Consider the following 26,175-nt stretch of genomic DNA (forward strand, 5'->3'; position numbering starts at 1 on the left):
AATTTGGTTTTTTTTGGATTTAGAATCAGTTGACGTCCCGATAGCCAGGTCTCAACTGCAGTAAAACAGGATTGTGTTTTAGTTAAGAGGTCAGCAAGAGATGGATCAGAACAAACTAATGTCGAGTCATCTGCGTATTGTATGCAGGTGGCATCAGGTATGGCTTTGTAGAGGTCATTTATAAAGACTGAGAAAAGAAGAGGTCCCAGTATAGAACCTTGGGGAACTCCTATGGTGTTGGGTAGGGGACTTGAGAGCATATTCTGCCAGAGTACCGCTTGTTGACTATCAGAGAGATAGGCATGGAACCAGGCCAGGGTTTGGTTATCTAGGTGGAGATTTTTTAGGGTGTTATGAAGTAGCTGGTGGTTCGGTTCACCATATCAAAGGCCTTTGATAGGTCAAGAAAGAGAGCTGATGATATTCTTTTCTCATTCCGGTTATGGTTAATGGAGTCAGTAAAAGAGAGAAGGGCAGTGGTTGTAATATATATATATATATATATATATATATATATATATATATATATATATATATATATATATATATATATATATAGATGGATCTAGATAATCTGGATATATATGTGTGTATATATCTCTATATAAGTGGGTGTGCGTGTATATCTGGATATATAGGTGTGTGCGTGTATATATCTGGATATATACACGTGTGCGCGCGTGTATATATCTGGATATATACACGTGTGCGCGCGTGTATATATCTGGATATATACACGTGTGCGCGCCTGTATATATCTGGATATATACACGTGTGCGCGCCTGTATATATCTGGATATATACACGTGTGCGCGCCTGTATATATCTGGATATATACACGTGTATATATCTGGATATATACACGTGTGCGCGCCTGTATATATCTGGATATATACACGTGTGCGCCGCCTGTATATATCTGGATATATACACGCAGCGCGCCTGTATATATCTGGATATATACACGCAGCGCGCCTGTATATATCTGGATATATACACGCAGCGCGCCTGTATATATCTGGATATATACACGCAGCGCGCCTGTATATATCTGGATATATACACGCAGCGCCCTGTATATATCTGGATATATACACGCAGCGCGCCTGTATATATCTGGATATATACACGCAGCGCCGCCTGTATATATCTGGATATATACACGCAGCGCGCCTGTATATATCTGGATATATACACGTGTGCGCGCCTGTATATATCTGGATATATACACGTGTGCGCGCCTGTATATATCTGGATATATACACGTGTGCGCGCCTGTATATATCTGGATATATACACGTGTGCGCGCCTGTATATATCTGGATATATACACGCAGCGCCGCCTGTATATATCTGGATATATACACGTGTGCGCGCCTGTATATATCTGGATATATACGCAGCGCCCTGTATATATCTGGATATATACGCGCGCCTGTATATATCTGGATATATACACGTGTGCGCGCCTGTATATATCTGGATATATACACGTGCGCGCGCCTGTATATATCTGGATATATACACGTGCGCGCGTGTGTGTGTGTGTCTGTGGCTACCAATGTTCTTGAGTGTTGACACTAGTCCGTTGATCCAGTGCACTGAACAACAGAGCTAAGTAATGATAATATAGTGCCCAATTACAGACCAGTTTAACGTATTGTAAAGATGGCACTAAGGTAAGGTTCATCTTGTATAAATATTGGGATTTCATTATTAATGAAAAATTTTTAGTGGAAAAACTAGGTAATGTTCCGAAACTAGTTTTTTTTTTTTTTTTTTTAAACCTTAATGGAAAGTAAGTGTTTAAGTGCCTCTCATAGACATGCAGGTATGTATACTTGTGGTAAATGTAGGATGTGTACACTTATTGAAATGTCCAGATATTTGCAGAATGTTAAGATTTTAGTCTCCCATCTGTGGTCTGTTTCTCATAAAACTTTTTTTTTTTTTTTTTTTTTTTTTTCCTGGCTATCCCTGACAAATGATTGAGGATTAAGACAGCAAATAATGGCAGACATTAGAGCTTTAGACTTCATATCCTTCAGAAAGTTCATACTAATGCAAAACTTGTTCTATCAACTTTCTAAGTTTGTAAGAGCAGTATTTAAAAGGTGTCCCTATTTTTGGACATTTGTTCCCCCCATTATGTCTTTGTCCAGATTTCTTGCTCTGACAGGTTGAGAAGTATGGGGTAGGGTGTAAGAGGGAGGTAGGGGTGTGTATGTGTGTACAATACCTGTCAACTGTACAGACTCGCAGAATGTCCAGATTTTTGCCTTATATTTTTGGTCTGTTCCTCCTAATTTTTTTTTTTGAGAAATCACTGGAATATGATCTAAGGATTAAAGTTACTAACTAATGGCATCCATTTGAGTAGTTTCACAATTCATATCTTTTGGAAAATGCATTCCAACACAAATCCTTTTCTAGCAACTTTCTGAATTTATAAGAGCAATATTTAAAATGTGTCCCTAGTTTTGGGTCTTTGTCCCCCCATAATGACAGGCTTTGCCCAGACGTCTTGTGCTAACGGGTTGAGAGGGTGTGTGTGAGAGGTACCATACCCCTCAACTGCCCAGTTTTTTGCAGAATGTCCAGAGTTTTGTCCCATATTTTTGTTTGTTCCTCATAAAAAGATTGAAGTTGCTAAATGACAGATACTTGAGGTTTAGACTTCATATCCCTTAGAAAAATACATACTAACACAAATCCTGTTCTACAATTTTCTAAGTTCATGAGAGAAATATTTATAATCTGTTCCCATTTATTTTAGACTTTGTCCAGATTTCTTGCGTTAGAAGGTTGAGGTGTGTGTGTCAGCGAAATGCCCTAGTTGAGGTTAGCAGGTGGTTAGTAATTTGCTTAGTCTCAAGCCTTGTACCTTTAGCTACAGGAAACCAGAGCCTGAATCCTCTACTCAAAACGTGCAACTGTTTTTTGCTTGGCAAATGGTATCACTGTTGTGTGTGCAGAGTTTTTAAGCAGTGTTAATAGCCCAGCAGGTAGCATAGTTTTGTTTTGCTGCAGAAGGCTGTGGGCTCTATTCCCACAGCATGTAGATGGATTTCTGATACTTTGTTGGATTTTAAGAGGTTGGAGTGTTGCAGTCCCGAATATGTCCTCCTTTGGATAAGATGCCTAGTAACCATGAACCTGTTTTTTGCCATCCATTCCCTATTGCAATATTACCACCTTATCATTTTTAATGTAACATCGGCAAGTTATTCTTAAAGGGCAGCAGGCAGTGAATTTGTAGATTAAATACTTAAATATATAGTTTTTTTTTTTTTTTTTTTGTTAGTGGGAACCTTTTCATTAGTTGGCTAGATCTCTCTAATCTGGAATTATTCAGATGACTTTTACTTCTGCAGAGACTGTGCATATTGACTGATATTGGTAGGTTGTAATGACAGAAGTTTGAATGGCCTTTTATGGTTGAAATGTTCTGAAATGGGCAGTTTTTGCATTATTGGCTCATATATTTTGTTTCTTTGCTTACTGGTGATAAATTTAAAACATGGCCTAACAAGTGATGCAAGGGATATAATTTAATTATTATACATTAAATCAGTGAAGTGAATCAAAGAAATTTTGCATGGTCCTAAAAATGTGTGCAAGGGGTTTATGATTTTAAAATGGCCCAAAGGTGAACTTAATCTGCCAATGGCCAAATGCATTTTCTTTGAATGTGGGTTTGAAAGTCACAGAAGTTTTAATGCCAAGTCTGTTTTTATTGTGAGACTGTATTACTTTGTTTAGCAAACGTCTATCGGTGTTTGTGCTGGAAAATTTGAAATAAAAGTTTTAAATTAAATACAAATATCTGTAATCATTGTAGAAGAAAAGCTGAAAGCAGTATGCACACTGTTTTGAATGGTGTTTTTTTATAGTAACTGGGGAGAAATAGCCAAATAACGGGACACTGGAATGGCGGGGTGGGGGATTTGACCCAAATGTGTACCACCACCTGTTTGTGTTTATATTTATTTTATTTATATATATATATATATATATATATATATATATATATATATATATATATATATATATATATATATACACTTGGGTCCTTGCACCTCAAGTACACACACATTTACTGTACATAGGCGTGTCAATGACTTTATGTACCTTCCTGGACTACAGGAAGAGACTTCACTGGGCACTTGGCACATGTCTGAGGCACGTATGAATTTAGCCTTGAACTGTGTTGTAACATCACCAAAGATGGTGCATCAGCATGAACAAAAAATGTCTTTCAACAAATATCTTAGCCTTTGGTGTCCTTTTAAAGTGGGTACATTAGACATCAGCTTAGGAAGGTATGGTATACCATCCTAACTGCTTTGCCAGGGTTGACCTGCAGCTCTCCCTTAAATTTTCTGTATATTGGCTAAAATCTTGTCTACCCCATCATGCCATTTTAGCCAATATCAATCTTTTAAAGTCTTGAACATAACTAAATAGATCTGGACAGCATTAAGGTATTTCTGCTCAACACTAAGTCTTCAAAAAGATAAAAAGTCCACCTTGGGGGGAGTCTGTACTTTGTATATGCATCTGCACAGTGGCCTGGTTCAAGACTCCATTAATGCAATGTTTTAATCCCTATTACTCGTATGAGCCCACTGTATTAAAACAAAGGCACTTTTTAGGAATATAATCTCCCCTCTAGACTCATTGCTCAAGACAGTGACCTGGAATTCCACCACTTCCAGCTTTCTATAAACAAAATCCTTATTGCATCGTAGTTATCTACAGGACCTCTCTCTCTTTCCTCCTTGACCCTTACTCCTTCCTAACCAATATGGTGTCCCTATGTATTAATATAATGCAGTTCTACAAGGAGATCTCAACTATTTGCTCCATAAACTGGGAGTCTTGTACCTTCTCAAACATGTATGCCCAGTGATTTCCAGACCAGTTAGTCTGCACTTCAACCAGGAGCAGTAAAAATCCTGGATTTGATTGTACCAGTATAGTGCAGCTCTTCACCCAATCAGTTGCAACTTCCTCCCTGGTCAAATGTGACTAAATTTGGTCCATCTTAAGACTGAAGTCGTAAGCTTCCTCCAATAACCTATTTCAGGGACTATGCAACAGTTAATCTAATAAAACTGTGTGATGACCTTTCTCAAATCAAAAGACCCTTTAACTTGTATGATAACTACAACTTGTACAGAATACTTTACTGCCAAATTCTATGCACATTTAAATTATTGCATGGATGCATCTGTCCCCATCAGAAATGAATAATAATGCCACATTTGAAATGTGGAATCCCAATATAAACATCTTAACACTACCACGTTGCACATACAGTGGAACTCTCAAAAATGCTGTTACTAAACTAAATTAACTCCAGATTTTGATCAAATCAACCAAATAGCCACACAGGCAAAACAACCCCAGTGTTGCCTTTTAGCTATGTTAGAACTGTCAGAAATGCACAGCATTGTGCAAAGCTAATAGTGAATATCAGAAAAATGGAAAAAAGACTTAAAACACACTCAGTTACTCAAAAAAGGAAGCCAAGCAGCTGGTCACAAATGACTGTAAGCTATATGTAGACTATGAATTGTCATTTTGATGACCATGCATCTCCTATTGTATGGTCACCCTTTTTCCATCACATAGCTTATATCTAAAGGCATGGTGTCCAGATCCAGGGACGTAATTGTTCCACTGTACTTCATTTGTTAGGCTGGTCATAGAGTATAATCCCCTTTTGGTGTGTGTTTAACTGGAATGACTACAATGCTGTCTTATGATTTTAGGCCTTGATTTTCTAATAAAAACTATGCAGAATAATTCAAAGCCTTGTCTCCTCATCGTATCTGAAGCCATTGAGAGGTGCTTTCTGACTTGTGAATAAAACTGCAACAGACACTACACTCTCAGGCCAATTGCTCGTTTTCGAATCCAATGGCATCTTAAACATTTTCTTGAGGGAATGCAGTCATTTGCTAAAGCAACAGAACATGCTGGAGGGATCTGTATGTATCACATAGTGCATCTGTGGAACAGTCTTCCACTTTACATAAAACAAATGTACATCTGTTACCCTTTTCCAACATAAGTTGGATGAATGGATGGGTAAACAAAAATTCAGCCCTGGGTTAGTACCACTGGCCTTCATCAATGGGAGAAATGTATGATCACACCATGCATATTTGTTTGGCTCATCTTTCCATATTGGTAGTGCAAAAATATATGAGCCGGTTAGCACGAGAATGCAAGACTAGGGCAGTCCAATAGCCTAGCAAGTGAGGATTTTGCCAGATTGCTCTCTTGTGGTGGAACCCAGGTTTCTCTCTCAATGAAGAGTATCTTTGCAAACCTTAAATGCATACTTTCCCTCTGTCGAATGGAAGTAAAATGAGAAGTACATGACATATTTTAAAGTTTAATGGCAATTCATATGCATGTAAAACGTACCATTTCAGGTGCAGAGATGCCCATATTGTTTAAAGTAACCTTATATTGCCACTTACTTTGATCCAGACAATTGATAAAGCCCATACAAGCTACTAACCCCAGTATCTTGAAAGAAACACTCTTGACAGGCAAAATCCTGTATGTTATAGTATTAACATTACTAAAGAAAATTCTCAAACAAAATTGAAAGCCTCTTCACACTTATCACTGTATTACAACTTGAAACTATTTGAAACGAGGTGGAAGGATGTTCTGAACATGTACTCAACAAATTCCCTTAACTCTATCAAAGTTGCAGTTTTGATTCCTAGATGTGCAGAAGCGTTAAGTTCAAGTTCCATGCTGCCCAATTCTAATACTGTCCTGAGTCCCATTCTCTGACAGTAGAACTTGTATCACTTTACCTTTTTTTAACTGTATTTTGGGTAACCATTTGAAGTGTTGGGTCTTGTAATGCAGAGACTGCCTGACTGATACAGGCTTTCACGTAATTACAAATTGCAGTTTCTCAGAAAATTCCCACTTGTGCATATTTTGGGGTTAGGTGCAGGAGGGCTTGCCCCACCTTGCAAAAAAAAAAAAAAAGTGACATTTTGCACTTCTCTTGGCATGCACATGTGATTATTTTGCATGGAGTCCTGAAATTTCAATAGGGAGTTGTATCTATGTCCATTTATACCTGATGTCCTGTTTTTTATATTTCTTGAAGTTCTACTTGTAACTATGCAGTCTTGTTTCAACTTGCCTGTATTTTTTTTAAATGTTAACTTGAGACCCCCCCCCCCCGGCTTGGGTTGTGACTTGGGCTCATTGGACCAGCTAGCTTACCTCATCAACCAATTTGGTAATGGACCAGTACCACCTGATGTATACAGTCTGGATCCAAATCTTTGTTTACAAAAATAACTACAAAATGATTCACAGAAGGAATTGTGTTGTGGTGTACTTCAAGTTTTGAGAATCACTAAAATGACTGCTTTATAAATCCCACATGTATATATTTATAAAAAAAAAAAAAAAAACACTGCAATCAAAAGCAGAACTATGTTACTACAAGTCTTGCAGCATTCATTTTTAAACTCTGATTCAAGCCGAAAATGGTGACTTGGCATCAGCTTTTTTTAAAGAAAGTACTTCTGGATGTGCTTGGTACAAATAGCTCATCCCAGGTGTCGTAAGGCAGTGCCCATTGGGCTTGCATACATGCATGCAAACATACATACAAATATTGCAAGCATACAAGTATTGCAAGCATGGGCATTGTTTTTCTAGCTTGCCAATATACCATAACACTTGTTCCCATAAGTGTCGAGGCTGTTCTTAAATATCTAAACTAGTACTTTAATGTAATTTGATAGTCTGTTCCATGCATCAGCTACTCTGTCAGAGAACCAATTAGTACACTTCTCATTCCTATAGAATCTTCTACATGGGTTGACTGATTCTCTAGTACTTTTGATAGCCCCAAACATTCCCAGAGGTAGTTGTTTCTAAATGCCGTATATACTTGAATAAGATCTCCTCTTTGATATCTGTAAGACACTGTACAAGTTCAGATATTTTAGTCTTTCATAATAGCTTCCATTTTCACATCCATGGATGCCCTTGGTACATTTCTGCTGTACTCTTTCCAGTTTATTCATGTTTGTTTTCTTGTAGGGTTTCCATATTGTTATTCCATACTCAAGTTTGGGTCTAATGTAGCTAACAAAACAATGCCTTCATTATTTTTGATTTCCTAGACTTTATAACTTTTTTTATTTTATACAATTTATAGTTCTATAATCATTAACCAATTGGTTGATTTGATTAGAAAAACTCCTAGCTGAATCTACCCATATGCGCAGGTCCTTAAATGGGACTACAGTTTCAATCACTGTGAGCTGTATTAAATATTCACCTTTCAATTTGTCTCCCAAATCTCATATGCTTAGTTTTTGATGTATTTATCAGCATATTGTTCTCCAGAGCCCAAATGGTCAATTTAGTAAAATAGTTTTGCAGGCATGCCTTATCTAGAACACACGTAATCAGTTTACCCAATTTCAGGTCATGTTTTATTCTGCTTTTGCCTGAACTAACTTTTATTAGAACTGTTGCGGAACTCTGAGATTTTTTACATGATAATGTTAAGTGTATTTTATTGTGTTCCTGCCTGTACTAACTTCTATTAGAACTGTTGCTGAACTCTGAGTTTTTTTAACATGTAAATGCTATGTGTATTTTATAGTAGTGCTTTCTGAAGACTGTGTTTGTTCTAAATCTAAAGTATCTCCTTTCTCCCCTTCTTTTCTCAGCAGTAAGACCCTCCTGACCACCTTTAGGTCTGGGTTCTTGCATCCCATCCAAACCTGCTATTCTCCTCACCTACTTTAAGGAACAAAAGCTATCCCACCTTGTGGAGCCTACATGTGGAAAAGTAATAGAAAGTATGACCTAGAGCTCCTGCTCGTCTTAAATCTTTTTGTATTTTTCTTTCCCAGTGAAGTTGTAAAACCCAAGGTCAGCACTGCCAGCAGCCAGCAACTAACCCCCCCCCCCCTCTCAACCAACTGATCATATATTTGCCAATAATATCCCTAGCTACTTGCCTCTCGCTTTAAACCACAAGCCCTGTAAGCAGCAAGTATTGAAATATCCCCTGTGGTCATTAGGTGGCCTCTACTACTAGGGTTTTTCCTCTGGAAACTTCCTCTACCTAGCAAACTCTCTATCTTACCTACTGTCAGCCCCTTTCTGCTCCACTTTTCTCTTTCCACTTGCTCTGATACTTCTAGCTTCTACTTGCTCCTACCTCTTGTCACCAAATATATTTACATCCCCTTGCCTTACTTACCTTCTTTCTGAGCACTTCACTGATTGTTTTTCTCCTGGACCTCTTCTTCTTGGGCTCTTCCCGCCCTCTCTAATTTCTAATTTCTTTCTTTAAACTTTACTTCATCACACTTCCTCCTACTTCTCTGCAAAACTCCTTTGAGACCACTATGCCCACTCTATCTATACCTGCATTACTAAGACTACTCATCTCTTTACTATTGTTATCATCTCTTGTAACTTCCTACATCATAACTTCTTACGAATACTCTCAGACTCTCTCTACTCCACTGCCCTCTAAAAGTACCTCCACATTTACAACACCTTTATCTTCATCCTATTTGCATTCACCCTCTCAGTCCATCTACCTTCTAGCCAAATATCACAGACTAGTACACTGCAAGTTCAGAAAAACCTATACCAAAAAAACAAATGACATTCACTACAATCTTAAACCACAGATATATCCTACTCTTCTCCACTTACTACAAGATGGTGATATTCACCCCAATCCTGGTCCACATCATATTACAACCAACATAGAACAAAACCTAACTAAACCTTTATCTCTCTCTTGCTCTAAACCTTCCAACTCTTTGTCCATTGCCCATCTTAATGTACGTAGTATCTGTAACAAAATTAGTCAACTCCATGCCCTTCTTGAAACTGAGCAATTTGATATTTTATGCCCATCTGAAACTTGGTTAAAACCCTCAATTAAAGACATCGAAATTACCCCACCTGGTTATAGCATTATTAGGCTTGATCGCACTAATAGGAAAGGAGGTGGGGTAGCCATTCTGTATAAAGCGAAACTTAAACGGATTCCTCTAGACCTAACTCTTACTCAAAATAATTATGCTGAAGTAATTAGCTCTAAAATACAAATCAATACCAATAAAGCCATTAACATCATCTGTGCATATCTCCCCTCCTGGAAATAACATCAATACCCTTGAAGATATACTCTACCAACTCTCTATCAAACTTCCACAAGAAACACTAGTCCTAGGTGACTTTAATATAGATTGGCATTCCTGTAATAATGCTTACCCTACCTCACATATCAACCTCTTTGGCTTCAAACAACTTATCAATACTCCCACTAGAATCAATAAAATAAACAATAAGGCTTCTACCTTAGACTGGATTCTCACTAATACCCTCCTGCAAACCTACCAAACAGGTATCCTTCCTGACTACCTTAGTGACCACTCACTAACCTATATAATTAGAAGCAAAACCAACCTAACCCTACCCACAACCTTTAGAACTCTTCATTCAAAGAAACATTTTAACCCTGATCGGTTTCAAGCTGAACTTTTCCAATGTCATTGGGCCCCTCTAAAACATCTCCCACTCAACAAAGCAGTGGAACACTTCAACTCAACATTCTTAGCAATACTTAATCAACACGCCCAAAGTCGAACCATTAGAACTAAAACTAAAACTGCTCCCTGGCTAACCACAAATACTAAGCATAAAATCACCCTCAGAAATAAATCTTGGCATAAATGGCATTCCACCAAAAGTCAAATAGACCACCAAAGGTTTAGAGAGCTTAGAAACAGTACAAAAAAAGCCATTCTAACAGACAAAAAGAACTATTACTTTCAACTTCAAAAAACTACCAAAAAGGAACCCAAAAAATTCTGGTCCAGCATCAATAGTCTGCTGACCCCTGGCCAAATAATTACACCCAACCCTCAGGATTCTGACCCTGATAATCCCACACTAACAGCCAATAACTTTAATTCCTTCTTCACCAATTCTATACAAATTCTAGCCAACCAACTATCTCCTGATACTTCTCAACTACCTCCAAATACCTTAATAAATACCATTCCTCCCCTTCACCTACAACCTGTATCTACCTCCTATATACAATCTCTTATCCAAAAACTTAAACCTACCACCCCTTCCGCTGATAAGCTTCCTGCTGAATTCCTGCAACTAGCAGCAAAAGCCATTGCTTACCCTGTCTCTATCTTAATAAACAGATCAATAAAAGAAAGTAATTTCCCAGCAATCTGGAAGATATCACATATCATACCCCTCCATAAAGGAGGCAAATCTTACGACTTCTCCAACTATCGTCCCATAGCACTTTTATCCCCTTAGCTAAAATCATGGAAAAATGCATACATAAACAACTACTCAACCATCTCCTCAATAATAGCCTTCTGGCAGACACTCAACATGGTTTCAGACCTGCTCACAGTACTACCACAGCTCTTCTCTCCTTCACCAACACAATAAACTTAAACCGTAACAACAATAATCTTACATCTTCTCTTTTCATAGACCTATCAAAAGCCTTTGATATGGTTAATCATACACTTCTTCTGCACACATTAAAATCTCTGGCCCTGGAGCCCTCTTCCCTAACCTGGTTTTCTTCCTATCTTGAAAATCGTCAGCAAGCCGTACTCTGGAAAAATTCTCTCTGCTCTCCTCCCTATCTCTTTAGGAGTACCTCAAGGGTCTATCCTAGGCCCACTTCTATTTTCCATCTTTATTAATGACCTTCAATCATCTATACCTAATACTACCTGCATACAATATGCAGAGGATTCCACTATAATTTGCACTGCCTCTTCTCAAACAGAATTCCAGTTTCAAACACAATCAGCCTTCTCAACTGTTGAACAGTGGTTCTCCAATCGCTGTCTACTCCTTAACCGCAAGAAAACTAAATTATTACTCTTTTCACCTACCCGTAAATCTACTTTGATAAACTTCTGTATTACTGCAACTGACAACACCATAATTTCTCCTGACTCCTCAACTAAACTTCTTGGTGTTACTATCGATAATAATCTTAACTTTGATTGTCACATCAACAACACAATAAAAGCCGTTAATAAAAATATTGGATCCCTATACAGAATAAAGCCCTTCCTCACACCTGAAGCTAGGATAACCCTAGCCCAAACACACCTTATTTCTACCCTTTTGTATGCATCCCCTATTTACACTAATCTATCTAAAAGTAACCTTAAGAAACTTACTACATCTTACCACAATATTGCCCGCTTTGCCACCACATCACAATTTAGAGCTCACCACTGTCTAAACCTAAAACAACTACACTGGCTGGAACTCCCTAATAAGCTAATTTTTCAACAACTCTTAATTGCACACACAATTCTATACCAACCTTCTAAAACACCAGCTCTTTCCAAACTCTTGACTCCCTATATCAACCTGAAACAACTACGTTCCTCTGATAAATTACTTGTTAATATTACCAAAATTATGAACTCTGCAGGCAACTGCCTTTTTTCTAACTCAGTAGGTAAAATATGGAATAATCTTCCATCCGATCTGTCCTCTTTGCATACTCTTCCACTATTTAAAAAACAACTTTTAATACATCTTAATAAATTCTGGCTTTGCTCTTGTACCAACCCAGACTAGCCTGTTGGCATCCTTAACTCTATCATAAACTTTTCTTATCCACTTGGATTTCATCTTCTACTTCAACTGAGATATTACCCCTATTTATTGTAAATATTACATAACTCATTATAGCAAAAAAAAAAAAAAAAAAAAAAAAAAATTTGTGTATTATCTACCATGGTTCACAACTACCTTTTATATACTTTATGATCTGATACCTTATTATATTGTTTTGCTAGGATTGTTCTGATTAGTTAAAATCTATAATATTTGTATGTTCATTTTTTTTACCTTTTTTACCTTTGTATAATTACATTTGTACTATGTCTTGTTATGTGTTTCCAATACTGTTTTTAACCTCTGGAGCTTTTCTCCCCGGGCCTCCACTGAAAATGGACATTAATCCAGCTGGACTAGCCCGGTGAACAAATGTAAAATAAAAAAATAAAAAAAAATAAAATCTGCATATAGACAGTGGAACACCTCAGATGAAAAAGTTAGGTCTGAAAGATGCACTCTAAACAAATAAAGTCCTAGGACAGAGCCCTGTGGGGAACACCCTGACTGTAACCAATGATTTCACCTGTCCAGTTGCTGTATAATACTTGCCATGTCTTATTTGTAAGCCATGCAGGTATTGATCCTATCAAGAGTACATCAATAAGTTAGTACAACTATGTATTGATCAGTATTGTGTGTGTGTGACCCTGTCAAAATTGGTTTAATCTATGTAAATTGCATCACAACACATTTTTTCATTCTTAGCTGTTCTATTGTTACAGAACATCATGTTACAGGTGGTAATTGGTCAGTTTTCAACATATGCATGCTGATATATGGTTTCAAGTCCCAACCTATCCACTTCTGACAATAACTTATCCAATATTACCTTCTCCATTATTTTTCCACAACATGAAGTAGACTTGAGGGTCTGTTTGACTCCAGGTTTGTTCCAACTCCCCTTACCCTTTGAAGACGGCTTTAATAAGCACATGCCTCCAATCTTGAGGAATCTGCTCATATTTATATGACCTAGTGAATAATAGATATAATGGTACTGTAAGTTCTTGCTGAAGTATTCTCGGGTCACTTGTTACTAGTTCACTCTCCTCTCTGTGCATTGTTTGGATCCAGTTTGCGCAGTTCTCTTTCAATATGATCTAATTTGATTCCAGTATCTGGGGGTTACCTGGATGTCACTAGGACAACTTGTTACCCCTTTTGTAGAGCCAAACTGTTTTGCATTAGATTTTGTAAATTTATCTATAATCTGTTGTATGAGAATACATTTTAGAATGTGTACACAGTTATCATTTTGTGTGTCTTTACTCTTCCACATCTTATGCATCTGTAAAAGAGTTTCCTATTATACTCTATATACATGTTCTTGTTGGTCAATTTTCAAAGTTGCAGTTTCACCTCTCTTCCATTTCATATCTTTATCAAGATGAAACAAATATATCTTGTTCTTATGGAAATGTATCCCCCTGATGTATGCCTAGAACCTGATAAAACGTTTATTTTTTGCACTCCATTTCTCTTTCAAAACGTTCCGCATTCCATCTGCAATTTTTCCACTGAACACCTCACTCCAGTTTTACATAGTGACTGTTTTGCTTCCATATGATTTGTAATTAACCTTCTGTGCATTGGTTTAGATTTCAGTTTGGCCTTTTGCCATTCATAGACATGTGGTGTACCACAGTTACACTAATTTCATGTACAAGATACATAAAACAAAGTTTCAGATAATTTAAATGTATACTTTACAAATGGCTTGCAAATAACCAGAAAAATTAGCAAGTAGTACAAAATGTGTAAAAAAAAAAAAAAAATCCTGTCTCCAGTTTCTGTGTTGTAGTGCTGCTTGGGAAGCAGAAGCCTGTAATGGCGTCTGTTTGTTCTATTTTTCAAAAATGTTTCAGAATGAGCAGACTTGATGTTGTCCTAGTTTCTTATAATCTTTGACCTACTTTAAGGCAAGAGGTTGTGTGATGGTTGTAGTGGATCAGTTTTACCAAAGCTTGAGGTGTACTTTTAAGCTTGTCAGATGGTACTGACAAATGACATAAAATAACATCTGGAACTGACTCCTCCTTTGCATATTGTTGGAAACCTGTTGACAGAATTCTTTTTTCCTGAGGTGCAGCATTCTTTGAGTGGATTTATATTGAGTAGGAGTGGGCTGCATACTTTACACCACACACACACACACACACACACACACACACACACACACACACACACACACACACACACACACACCAAAAAGGCTTATTTGTCTTTTGTCTACACTAGTTGTTCTTTGGTAATGTTTGGCAATCTGGTTTCATGTAGGTCTTCAACCCATTATGGTGGGAAGAAAGTATGTTAGTTTTGATACAAACTATTGGTTTTGTAGTACTAAGTTTTGCAAATATTTTACTTTTGTTAATCATCCTTTAGATGAAACCTCAGTAATGAATCTTGAAGCTTTTTCTTTTCGACAGACCATTCAACTATGACTTTATATGAAGGAGTTGTCTTCACAGTGCTGCAAGTTTTAATCAACAATTTTAATGTCTTTCTTCATCAGGGAGAGGAGAGGTTGTACCAAGTGTGTGGTTTCTCTGTCTGGACAAGAACTGTTGATACATCATCCCCAGACAAATCAGACGTTGTCCTTCATGTTTGACATCTGCTTTTGGTCTTTCAACCTCCAAGATGAAGATTATGCTGGTCAAGAAGAGGTTTACAGAAGACTGGGGCAGCCAATGTTGGATAAAGTGTTTCAGGGTTACAACACATGCCTCTTTGCTTATGGCCAAACTGGATCTGGAAAATCTTACACGTAAGGCCATTTACTACATTCTGTTTTGTTTTTTTGTAATTTGGGGTTAAACGGGAAAGGGTTAAAATACAGCTTGGTTTTTGTATACAAATGTGAACCTCCTCAATTGAAATTTGTTAGAATGAATAAAATCTAGAGGGATAAGCTACTTAATACACAAATATGTTACAAAATTGCACACACTGCACAACTACCAACTTGTAAATCCTAACTGCACAAGGAATGTTACTAAATGATATGGTTGTAAACTTAACTGCACAAGGAATGTTACTAAATGATATGGTTGTAAACTTAACTGCACAAGGAATGTTACTAAATGATATGGCTGTAAACTTAACTGCACAAGGAATGTTACTAAATGATATGGCTGTAAACTTAACTGCACAAGGAATGTTACTAAATGATAGGGCTGTAAACTTAACTGCACAAGGAATGTTACTAAATGATAGGGCTGTAAACTTAACTGCACAAGGAATGTTACTAAATGATATGGCTGTAAACTTGCATTGAACATAAACATTTTCTCTGTAGTGAGCTCCCTGCCTGTGCAGAGAGCTGTACTTCATTAATTTATAATCTTATCAGGGTTGTCATACCTTGACGAAAGGGATGCAGCTGTTAATGATTAAAATGCACCAGAGCCTGTCATATTCCATAAAGCTTCTACAGATGCTGGAGAAACCATATTACTGTGCACACTTGCATTTACTTTTAAATTAAAAATGTGTGTGTGTATTTATGACCATGGAGGAAAGAAAGGGCAGTATAGAGGAAATGAAAAACATTTGCTAGAATTTTGCTTGTAGCACTAAATACAGGATGTCTTAAATATAGTTTTTTTTTAAAATTTCACGAAACTGGTGGTAGATTCCATATTTCAAAATTCTGTAAGTTGTTAATTAAATTTTTCTGAAATGGCAACTTTGCTGGAAAGCAGTGTTAACTGTTCAGGGTGTGAAATTTTCAATCACCACTGCTGAGTGAAAGGAAGAAATGAACAAGACCAATTTTATTGTATTGCACGCACTTATCCAAGCTTGCAATGCAAGACCTTTTATTGTGAAAATTGCCTCTTTGTGCAAAAGTTTTTTTATCGAATTTTAAGGGTATCCAAATGGCACCGTTAAGTGTTTGCTATTTCTTTGGTCTTCAAAATTCTTTATTACTCTTGTGTTGTGTTATCATGGTAATGTTTTATTTGTTTTAGCTGCACATTAGTAGATTTGTTTTAGCTGCACATTAGTAGATTTGTTTTTGTTCCATTGCACAAGTCTTGGTCCATTTTCTTCTGGGATGAGCACATCCTTTTTGCTCTCTTCATTCTTGGAAATCTTCTGCAGAAGGTTCTAAAAACTCACCTTGGGTTTTATCTTTCAAAACGTGTCCTGCTCTCTCTTGCACCACTCCTTGGGGGTTCATTGACTGATGATGTGATATTGCCTTTGTCAGGCTTTCAGCACTGAAAGATTCACTTCATGTGTTTTTTTTCTCTGCATCACTTAACACTTTGATTATTTCACTCCATTGTGTGTTCTCATCTGGTAAGTTTTACAAAAGTAAAAATAAGTTTCATACGTTTGGTTACTGTCTTCTGTTAATGATAGTCTAAGAAAACAAATTCCCTGATTGGCTATGGGCTTTGGCATGTAACCCTATTTTTGAATATATTTAAGGAATAAGGCAACCTAGTAACATGGCAAGAGTTTATTCCATAATTTGTCCCCTTAATATAGGAGTCGTGTGTGTGTGTGTGTGTGTGTGTGTGTGTGTGTGTGTGTGTGTGTGTGTGTGTGTGTGTGTGTGTGTGTGTGTGTGTGTGTGTGTGTGTATAGACTGCTGCTGCCTTCTACCAAAGTACATGAAGGGCTTGATATGTTTGTATGTTATCTCTGCAGTTTCTAAAGGATCAAGTGATATGTTGGTCAAAGACTAGCCACACTGGATAGGGCATGATACCCTGTTCCCAAATTTAAATGGTGCTACCATTTATCATCAAAACTAGCTAGCATGAAGTTCATAACTTTTAACTGTGTTAAAATATGAGTGGGCTATAAAAAACACAAATGCTTCCTTTCACCTAGCATCAAATGTTCATTTTTGTGATTTTAAGTAGAGTTTCCTGTTTCCTTAAAGATGTTGGGTTCCTGTTTTAACAAGTGGAAGTGCTTGCACACCATTTTCCATTCAACCCTGCTGATATCAGGTCACCTGCTTCTTCCAGAAATTCTTCTCAACCCAATGCTACAAATTTGGCTAGTTATGTACCCTGGAATATTCTGCCCAGATGGGGAAAACCAAAATCTCAAGGATTTTAAGTACTGCTTCCCTCTGACTTGTGGACCAGCTATACCTGATGGGCTTGTAATGACATTCAAGGAGAGCCTTGTTCACCTAGATGGCATGTACCTCATAGTTACACACACACCTCCTAGAACATTAGCTTGTATCCTGGTAGCAGCAACACCACAGGTGCTTGTGAAGCACATGTGCTCTACACCTTCCCCATCAGAAAAGGTGATTTAGGTGATGTTCTGTCGGTCTCTGTGTCAGGTGGCTGAGCAGTTTAAACTCCTGTTCCCAGGGGTTTTAATCAGTGCTTTTACCCCCTTATGCAAACAGGGCTGACATGTCATTTGACGTGCTGCTAACTGGCCCACTTTGTGTCCATCCTTCTATTTCATGATCTGCGACCAGCTACCTCTGCTGTGTAACTTAGTGGGCTACCACATACCAGGCTTGACTGCAACCAAAATGATCTAGGTTTTTCAGATTATCCTATAAATAGGAGCTATCGAGGAAAGATTAAGCAATACGTGTTTTCTTTCATGGCGAGTAAGTTTCTCAAGTTTGATACAGTGCTCAGAGCCATAGGCCATTGAGGCACACGATTCATTAAAGGTTACATTAAACTTTTTCCCTATCCATTCAAGTATTACTAAATTTAAAATGCCGAGTACTGTATTTCTGAAACTGAGCAGTACAATATTAACTTAAACAAATCCAAGGCTAGAGGAAAGCATTTTATTAAAAAAAAAAAAAAAAAAATGTATTCCAAAACCTTACTATCACTTGTATTATAAATATTAAAGTTTTTATCTTGATCAACTCAAATTATATCTGTGACCTAAAAATTGTTGGACAAATGTATATTAAATTATATTCAGTAACTCAAAACTAATACATTTTCTTTAATGTAGTTAGAATAGTTTTCATATACAGATTCCTGAATAACTCCAATATCTTGCTGATGGAATGTGTTTGATAATTTTCCAAAGAAATTTACCAATGACATTTACATATTTTCTGTTTCTCAGTATACTGTGTGTTTAAAAAAAAAAAAAAAATACATGCAATTAAATTTGAAAATAGGGTACATGTTTGATAAAGAACTAAATTATCCCTTAAAAAAAATCGTAGTTGGCATAAATTATTTTTGGTTATATGCTCGTTTAAAACAAAATAATCTGATGTAAACAGTATGCCCAACTCCTTGTATTAATTTACTTGTTTTTTTAATTAGTTTATTCTTTTAAGAGAACTAGTTAAAGATGATTAATATTTAATAGCTGGCTTCCCAAAATAGAGCACTTCAGATGTATTTTGATTAAAGGCCAATATTTTTGCCCAGAGATCACTTGAAATACTGTTAACACTGTAACTCACTTGTGGTCATTGGCATGTTTTGCTACCTAGCAATTATTCACAGGACTAGCAGAGAAGATCAGACTAATTAAAAAAAAATGGACCCAAGACGGAGCCTTGGGAAGTCCAGACAGCATAGGCAGATATGCAGAGCGAGTACCTTGGCATGGTGGTACACACTTTGTCCAGACAGTCTAGACTAAGAAGGGCTACATTTGTAAAATTGTAATACCCAACAAATAGAAATGTGCAGTAAGCTATCAAAAAGGTTTTGGCCAGATCCAAAAAAAATCCTTAATCCAATGCCATAGGAAAATTCGCTGAGATTTATTAAAGTAGACCTGACTTGGATAAAACCAAAGTTGGTGTAGATCAGGTGTAATTTTGATAAGTAGTGCCTGTAATTAAAGAAAGGGAAGCAGCTTTCAAAACTGTTAAATATAGACGTGAAACTAATTTATCTATAATTGGTCACACCAAATTTATCTCCCTTTTTAAAAATAGGAGAAAACTGCATTTTCACAGCTTTGGAACGTGACCATCAAGTAATAGTTCATTAAATATTTTGCAGTAAAGTCCTGCCAATAAGTGTTTTCAGTTATTAAAACTGGTGGTATATTACCAGGTATTCCAAAAACACTTCTGTGCGCCAAAGAAAAAGATTTATTAAGCAAAGCTTTCGGGTTAACCACCCTTCATCAGTACATAACATTGAAATCAATCATACCAGGGATTCAAAGATGGCCGCCATTCTACAAGCACTACAGTACTTCAGCTCTCCAAAGACCAGAGACAAAAATCAACCCTGCGGATGTACATTTCGAGTTAATCAACTAATTGACAGCAATTAATAAACTACTAGAAGTCAGCGATCTTATCGAGAAAAAAAAATTGAAAAAAAAATACTTGGTGACAACAGGATTGGAGCTGATTGCTTGGTTGATTCTGAACAGAGCACCAAACAAAAGACTGAACTACCTCATTACTGAAACCTTTACTTGGTAATTATCTCTATCTGCAGCATTTCAAAATGTCAAAAGAAGATAAAAATATGGACACTACAACTACTAAAACTAAACTGTCAGCATTACAGTCTCCAGAGAAGGAATCCATATTTAAGAGACAGAAAACATTTAAACAGCAAGAGACTGCAAAAACAGGGGCATCAGCGAAATCTGATCAACAGGTTACGATGGAAGAAATTAAGTCTGCATTATTACCTATACAAGATGCCTTAAAAGACCTAACATCCCAAACACAAACATTTAGTGAGACATGTAATCGGATTCTAACAAGAATGGAGAAAGCGGAAACCAGAATAGCAGCAAATGAAGACAATATAACATTGCTCACTAAAAGATCTGAATCACATGAGGCTGATATTTAAATGATGCAAAACAAAATTCTGGACCTGGAAGCAAGATCAAGACGCAACAACATAATCATCAGAGGGATCCCAGAATCAATCCAATATAATGATCTGACCACTTCTATCATACAAATATTTGAAACATTACTTAAGGACTCTGTGGTTGTTCAGCAAATTGTCATCGAAAGAGCACATAGAGCTTACAGGGATTCCCAAGCTTCAAATACAGCAAGACCTGTGTATGTCAAAATATTAAACTTCCAGGATGTGAATAAAATACTTCTAACCATAAAAAAATCTGGTGGATCTATAATGTGGCAGTTATAAAGTTTCTATAACACAGGATTTACCAACACAAATAAGGCAGTCTAGACAAATGCTGGCTCCATACTGTAAGTTTCTAATTGACAAAAACATTAGATTTCAAATGAAATATCCTAACAGTTTAATTTTTACTCTTGATGGCATTAAATACACTGTAAATACAAAAAAAGAAGCCAGACCTACCTTTTTGAAGCCTTTTTAAGGCTTTGCCACCGTCTGAAAATTGAACAGTCCATCCTGGCTTCTTCCTGCATTAGAGTGAATGGGAGACTTCATTTACGAGGATCTGAGGCTTCAAAATCCTTTGTGTGTTCTTCTTTCTTCAGCAGGCCTGGTAATTCTCCGTTTTATCTTTTAATCTCGTCTTCCTAGCTGAAACACGAAGATTCCACGAAGTTTTATGGCTCCAACGAGCGCTCCTGACCCACGAGGCAACAGGAAACAAGGTAAAGGAAGCAGGGGGACCGTTTTGAGCGTGTGCAGCTGAGAGGTCCGTTCGCGAATTGGTTCCCCCGTCGCGAGCGCGAAGATTCGAAAAATGAACTGCCTGGACTGCTGCAAATGCTGGGAAGAAAAAAGAGCTGCTGTAAATCGAAAACTAAGCTTTTGGGGACTTATTTGATGCTAAAATGACTGTAAGACGATCAATGAGGTAAAGTGTGTCAGGTAAAGATAAAAATGTATGGTTTAGCTGTTGCTGTATAAGATTCTATGGCTTAGTGGTAAATCCAGGTAATGCAGTCTATTTTTTGTTATTTTTTTTTCCTTTTCATGCTTGTCTTTTAATTTACTGTGTTTTGTCTAGTGAATAAATAAGTATCTTTTAATTTTGATCAGTTTAGGAAAAAAAATAGCATAATCAGCAAACAGTAGTAGTAAATGTGTATTATAGGTGATGTTTAACTGTAATGATCTATAAAAATTAAATGCAATATTGTAGGATTGTTTTGAAGATAAATAGCTGACCTAAATAATGGCTTGTTTTAAACAAATGTATAACAACTGTGTGCTTATTAGGTGAACTGTTAGTTAAAAGGTTTTAGAACAAGTAATTATAATGCTAATATATTATTGCTGAATTTAAAGTTTGATAAAAGTGAATTATTTGACATGTCAGGTACAATTAGTTTATATGAATATTGGGGAAATGTACAGAGCTGTAGTTACTTGAGTGCGGTGTTTAGTAGGGAATGTCCGGGTTAGGCTTTGTAGAAGTAGATATAGTTGGTGTAGGTTTTTTGCATGCTATTTTATTGTTAGTTAATAGAATTAGTAGATTAGCTTCTTGGGGAATTTTATCCAATGTGAAAAACCTATGTTCATCCTGGTCCGGAGGAATAGTGGATAGGCACTGGGTAGGGATGGGATGGCAGTTTTGCTTCCAAAAAATTCACGAAATACCAACACTTGTCAATTTAAGGTGGAAAACAAAAAATAGATACCATTATTCATCAATTCATAGTTTAGAATGTGGATAATAGATTCCTGGAATGTTAAAGGACTCCAGAACATGAAAAAAAGAAAGCTGTTTCTGCATCTGTTTTTTAAATCAAAAGCAGGTTTTATTCTATTACAAGAAACACATTTGACTAATGACCAGTGGGAAACAATGAAGGACATGAAATGGATTAGGAAGGTTGTAAAGACGGAAGGGACTACGAATAGTGCTGGGGTGGCAATTATAATCAAGAATCATTTTCAAGGAGAAATTTTGGAGGACAAAATAGACAAAGAAGGCAGATGGTGTTTGGTGGTTCTCAAATCTGAAAGTTTGGATAAGCCGATAGTACTTATATGTGTTTATGCCCCCAATGTGAACCAACATCATTATATAGCTTCAATTTACTCTATTCTACAGTCATGTAACAACTGTTACATAGTGATGGGGGGGGGGGATTGAAATGCATACCAAGATTCTAAAATTGATAAGTTGGGAGCTTCTACAGCTTTTAATAAGCAGGCAACGGTAGCGTTGAAAGAACTGAGAACGGATTTCAAACTGTATGACCCTTTTAAACACAAACGCATACAAGCAAAGGCAGAAAACTGTACTTTTTATTCTAGCTGCCATAAAATGTGGTCGAGAATTGATTTTTTTTTTTAATTCCAGAAGTGTTCATTTCACTTTACCTTAGGGTTTCTAATCAAGCTAGACATCTCTCAGACCATTCTAAGATAACTTTAACTTTAAAGACCGATATTTTGAAAACTAAAAATCATTGTGGATATAATTGGTCCTTAAACCCATACCTATTAACCAAAGAAGATATAGTACAGGAAGTTAAGGAGATACTTAAACAATTAGTATACAATATTCCCCGTAACAAACATCCATTAGATATAGAATGGGCCACAACTAAAACTTTAAGAGGATTATTTATTCAGAAAGCCACTTATTATAAAAAACTGCAAAATAAAGAACAACTGGATTTGGAAACCAAAATACAATTATTGGACCAGGAGCTGATGAGGAACTACACTGAACAAACAGAAAATGAGTTGTTAAGATGTCGGAAAGATCTGTTTCTTATGCACAACAGAAAATTGACACTGTATGAACAAAGAAGTTTAGTTAAATATGCAAATCACATTCAAACTCCCTCGAAAGCATTAGCCCGTATTATTAATCAGACGAAATCGACACGATTAATTACTGAAATAAATCATAACAATACGTTATATACTGATAAGTCAGATATCATGAAGATTTTTTAATCAATTTTTAATCAGATATATGGTGAGCAACAAACTCATGTGCATGATAAAGAGAGAAAAGAGTTCTTACAGAAAATTAATTTTCCCAATATTGACAAGGATTCTCATGGAGAATTGACCGCATTGATTACAGTTGAAGTTTTAGAGGCAATTAAGAAATTAAAGCCACATAAAGCCCCAGGACCAGATGGTATGACCTCTGAATTTTATAAATCTTTTAGTGGGATTCTGAGCACCATACTTTCACAGACCTTTAATCATATCATTTCGAATGGCAGCAATGATCTTCATTTTAATGCTTCAAGAACAATTCTGATATTGAAAGAGAATAGTGATCCCAAAAATCCAGACAATTACAGGCCCATATCACTGTTGAATATTGATATGAAAATCATGACATCTATTCTAGCTAGTAGATTAAAAAAAATAATAAACTTGATAATATCAGAAGAACAGGCAGGGTTTATAGATGGGAGACAGACTACAGACAATACATTAACTCTTCATACATTAATATCTTATGCGAAGTATAAAAATATGAACATATATGCTTTAACTGACGCTCAAAAAGCATTCGATAGTTAATTTGGCATATTTATTCGAAATATTATCATATTTCAACATACCTCAGGTCTTTATTTCTACAAGAATGCATACACTAGTTTATCTATAAATCATGAATGTTCCAAAAGGATTCAAATTAAAAATGGAACTCGACAGGGATGCCCATTGTCTCCCATACTGTTTAATCTGTATTTGGAACCTTTATTTCTTCATATGAAACAAAATTGTTTTTTATAACTTTCCTGTACTTCTTGGGATAAAGGTTAGGATGGCTGCTTTTGCAGACTATCTAAATATATACAGTACCACACCGGTGTCGGATACGGAAAAAATACTAACAGCAATACAAACCTTTGAGAAAATTGCTAATTACAAACTAAATTTAAAAAAAAACAAAATATTCCCTCTAAAGACACCTACACCTTTTTCAATGCTACCATTGATAGGACGAGTAAGGACAGAAGAAAGAATAAAATATTTGGGGATTGACTTCTCAACTGAAAATAGAGAATTTTTTATCAACAATATTAAGGCAACTGGAGACCGAATAACAATGGATTTGAAAAGATGGAGTAAGTTGAAGCTACCGATGATGGCAAGAGCAGCGATAATAAAAATGAACGTTCTCCCCAGAATGCTTTATATTTTTAGAGCAGCACAACTTAAAATCACAAAATCTTTTTTTAAGCAGTTTCAGATAGGATTGGGGAAATTTCTGTGGGAACCCAGAAAAACGAGAATATCCTATGAGAAACTGATGGCTCCTAAAACGAGGGGGGGGGTTGGATTTACTGGATTTTGAGATGTATTATACAGTGATTCAGGCCAATAGGATTTTAAGGCTGTCTTACTTGGACAGTGAAAATAGAAAATGGATACCTAAATGGGTACTGCTAAATTATAAACATATAAAAGGAAAGGGAATTAATGTTAAAGCTGTACCATTTTTGAATATAAGAACATTGAGTAAATATGAGTTAATGGAGCACATTAAGATATGGGCAATGCCGACTCAAACTCTGTTTGCCTCCTTGAACCTATTAAAATATATGATGATGTTTCAACCGTTTCATGGGAATCCTAATATGACTATTGGTAATCAACTGATAGATTTAAAGAAATTTCCATTTATTAAGGATTTAACTGTAAGTGATTTATACCCCTTCTTAGGAGTAGCAGTACAAGATATCTTAAGAGACGAATCTTCCCATTTCTTATTTAATTATAATGAGGCAGATAAAAGATCTGGCCATAAATTATTTTAACAGTTCTGAAATTAAAAAAGAGGAACTAGTTATTTCACGTCATCTGTGGGAAGCATTGCAACAAGACAGAAAATACATATCCTCAGCATATATAATGGTAAAAGAGAGAAAATATAATAATCATATTCTGTTATCGAAATACTGGAGAGAGAAATTGCCATCCCTAGACAATAGTAAAATAGTAGAGGCATTTAACTTAACATTAAAATCCGTATCACTTCAAAAACTGGTCTTTACTCAATTGATGATATTTAACAATGCGTATTATACCCATCTAACACTTCATAAATTTGATTCAAAAAAGTCACCTAAATGTCCACAGTGTGTAGATCAGACAGCAGACCTGTTGCACATGTTCTGGAGTTGCAAGTGCATTTATAAATTATGGAACTCATTAAAGTTGCAGCTACAAAAAATGGGTTACCAAAACTCAACACTCACCTGGGAATTTTGATTTTACATATTCCACGGAGAATTTGGACAAAACAAAAAAGATTGTAATTATGAATATTAGTTTACTAATGAAATTATATATAGCCACAAATTGGTTGAACCCAGCACAGACATCGTGGCAAAATTTCAGGCTGTTAGCGATTAAGCATATATTAGCGCACAAATTGTTAATTAGAAATAATAAGAAAAGTATAAACAGTATAAAAATTTGGGAACAAATCTTTAATATTATTTTAGCTTAGCGGTTCCTATCCACTTTCCTTTAGGACATTCTGTATGTGTACTAACACATTCTTGGATTAGATAGAAAATGTAGAAATAATACAAATTATTGGCTTGAGTTGGTTCATAATTGTCTA

General features: G+C 36.2%; 1 protein-coding gene across 1 annotated transcript in view; it reads left to right on the forward strand.

Annotated features, from left to right (window-relative positions):
• LOC122790606 (kinesin-like protein KIF14) overlaps window positions 1–26,175 on the forward strand; it is a 1,004,205-nt gene that overhangs the window by 91,743 nt on the left and 886,287 nt on the right. Inside the window, exon 3 of the mRNA XM_044058133.1 lies at window positions 15,230–15,484. Coding sequence (XP_043914068.1) covers window positions 15,230–15,484 — 255 coding nt within the window. The remainder of the gene's footprint in view (window positions 1–15,229; window positions 15,485–26,175) is intronic.

This window comes from Protopterus annectens, chromosome 16.part0 (genome assembly GCF_019279795.1).
Source record: "Protopterus annectens isolate FY-2018-M chromosome 16.part0, PAN1.0, whole genome shotgun sequence".
Classification (NCBI taxonomy): Eukaryota; Metazoa; Chordata; order Ceratodontiformes; family Protopteridae; genus Protopterus; species Protopterus annectens.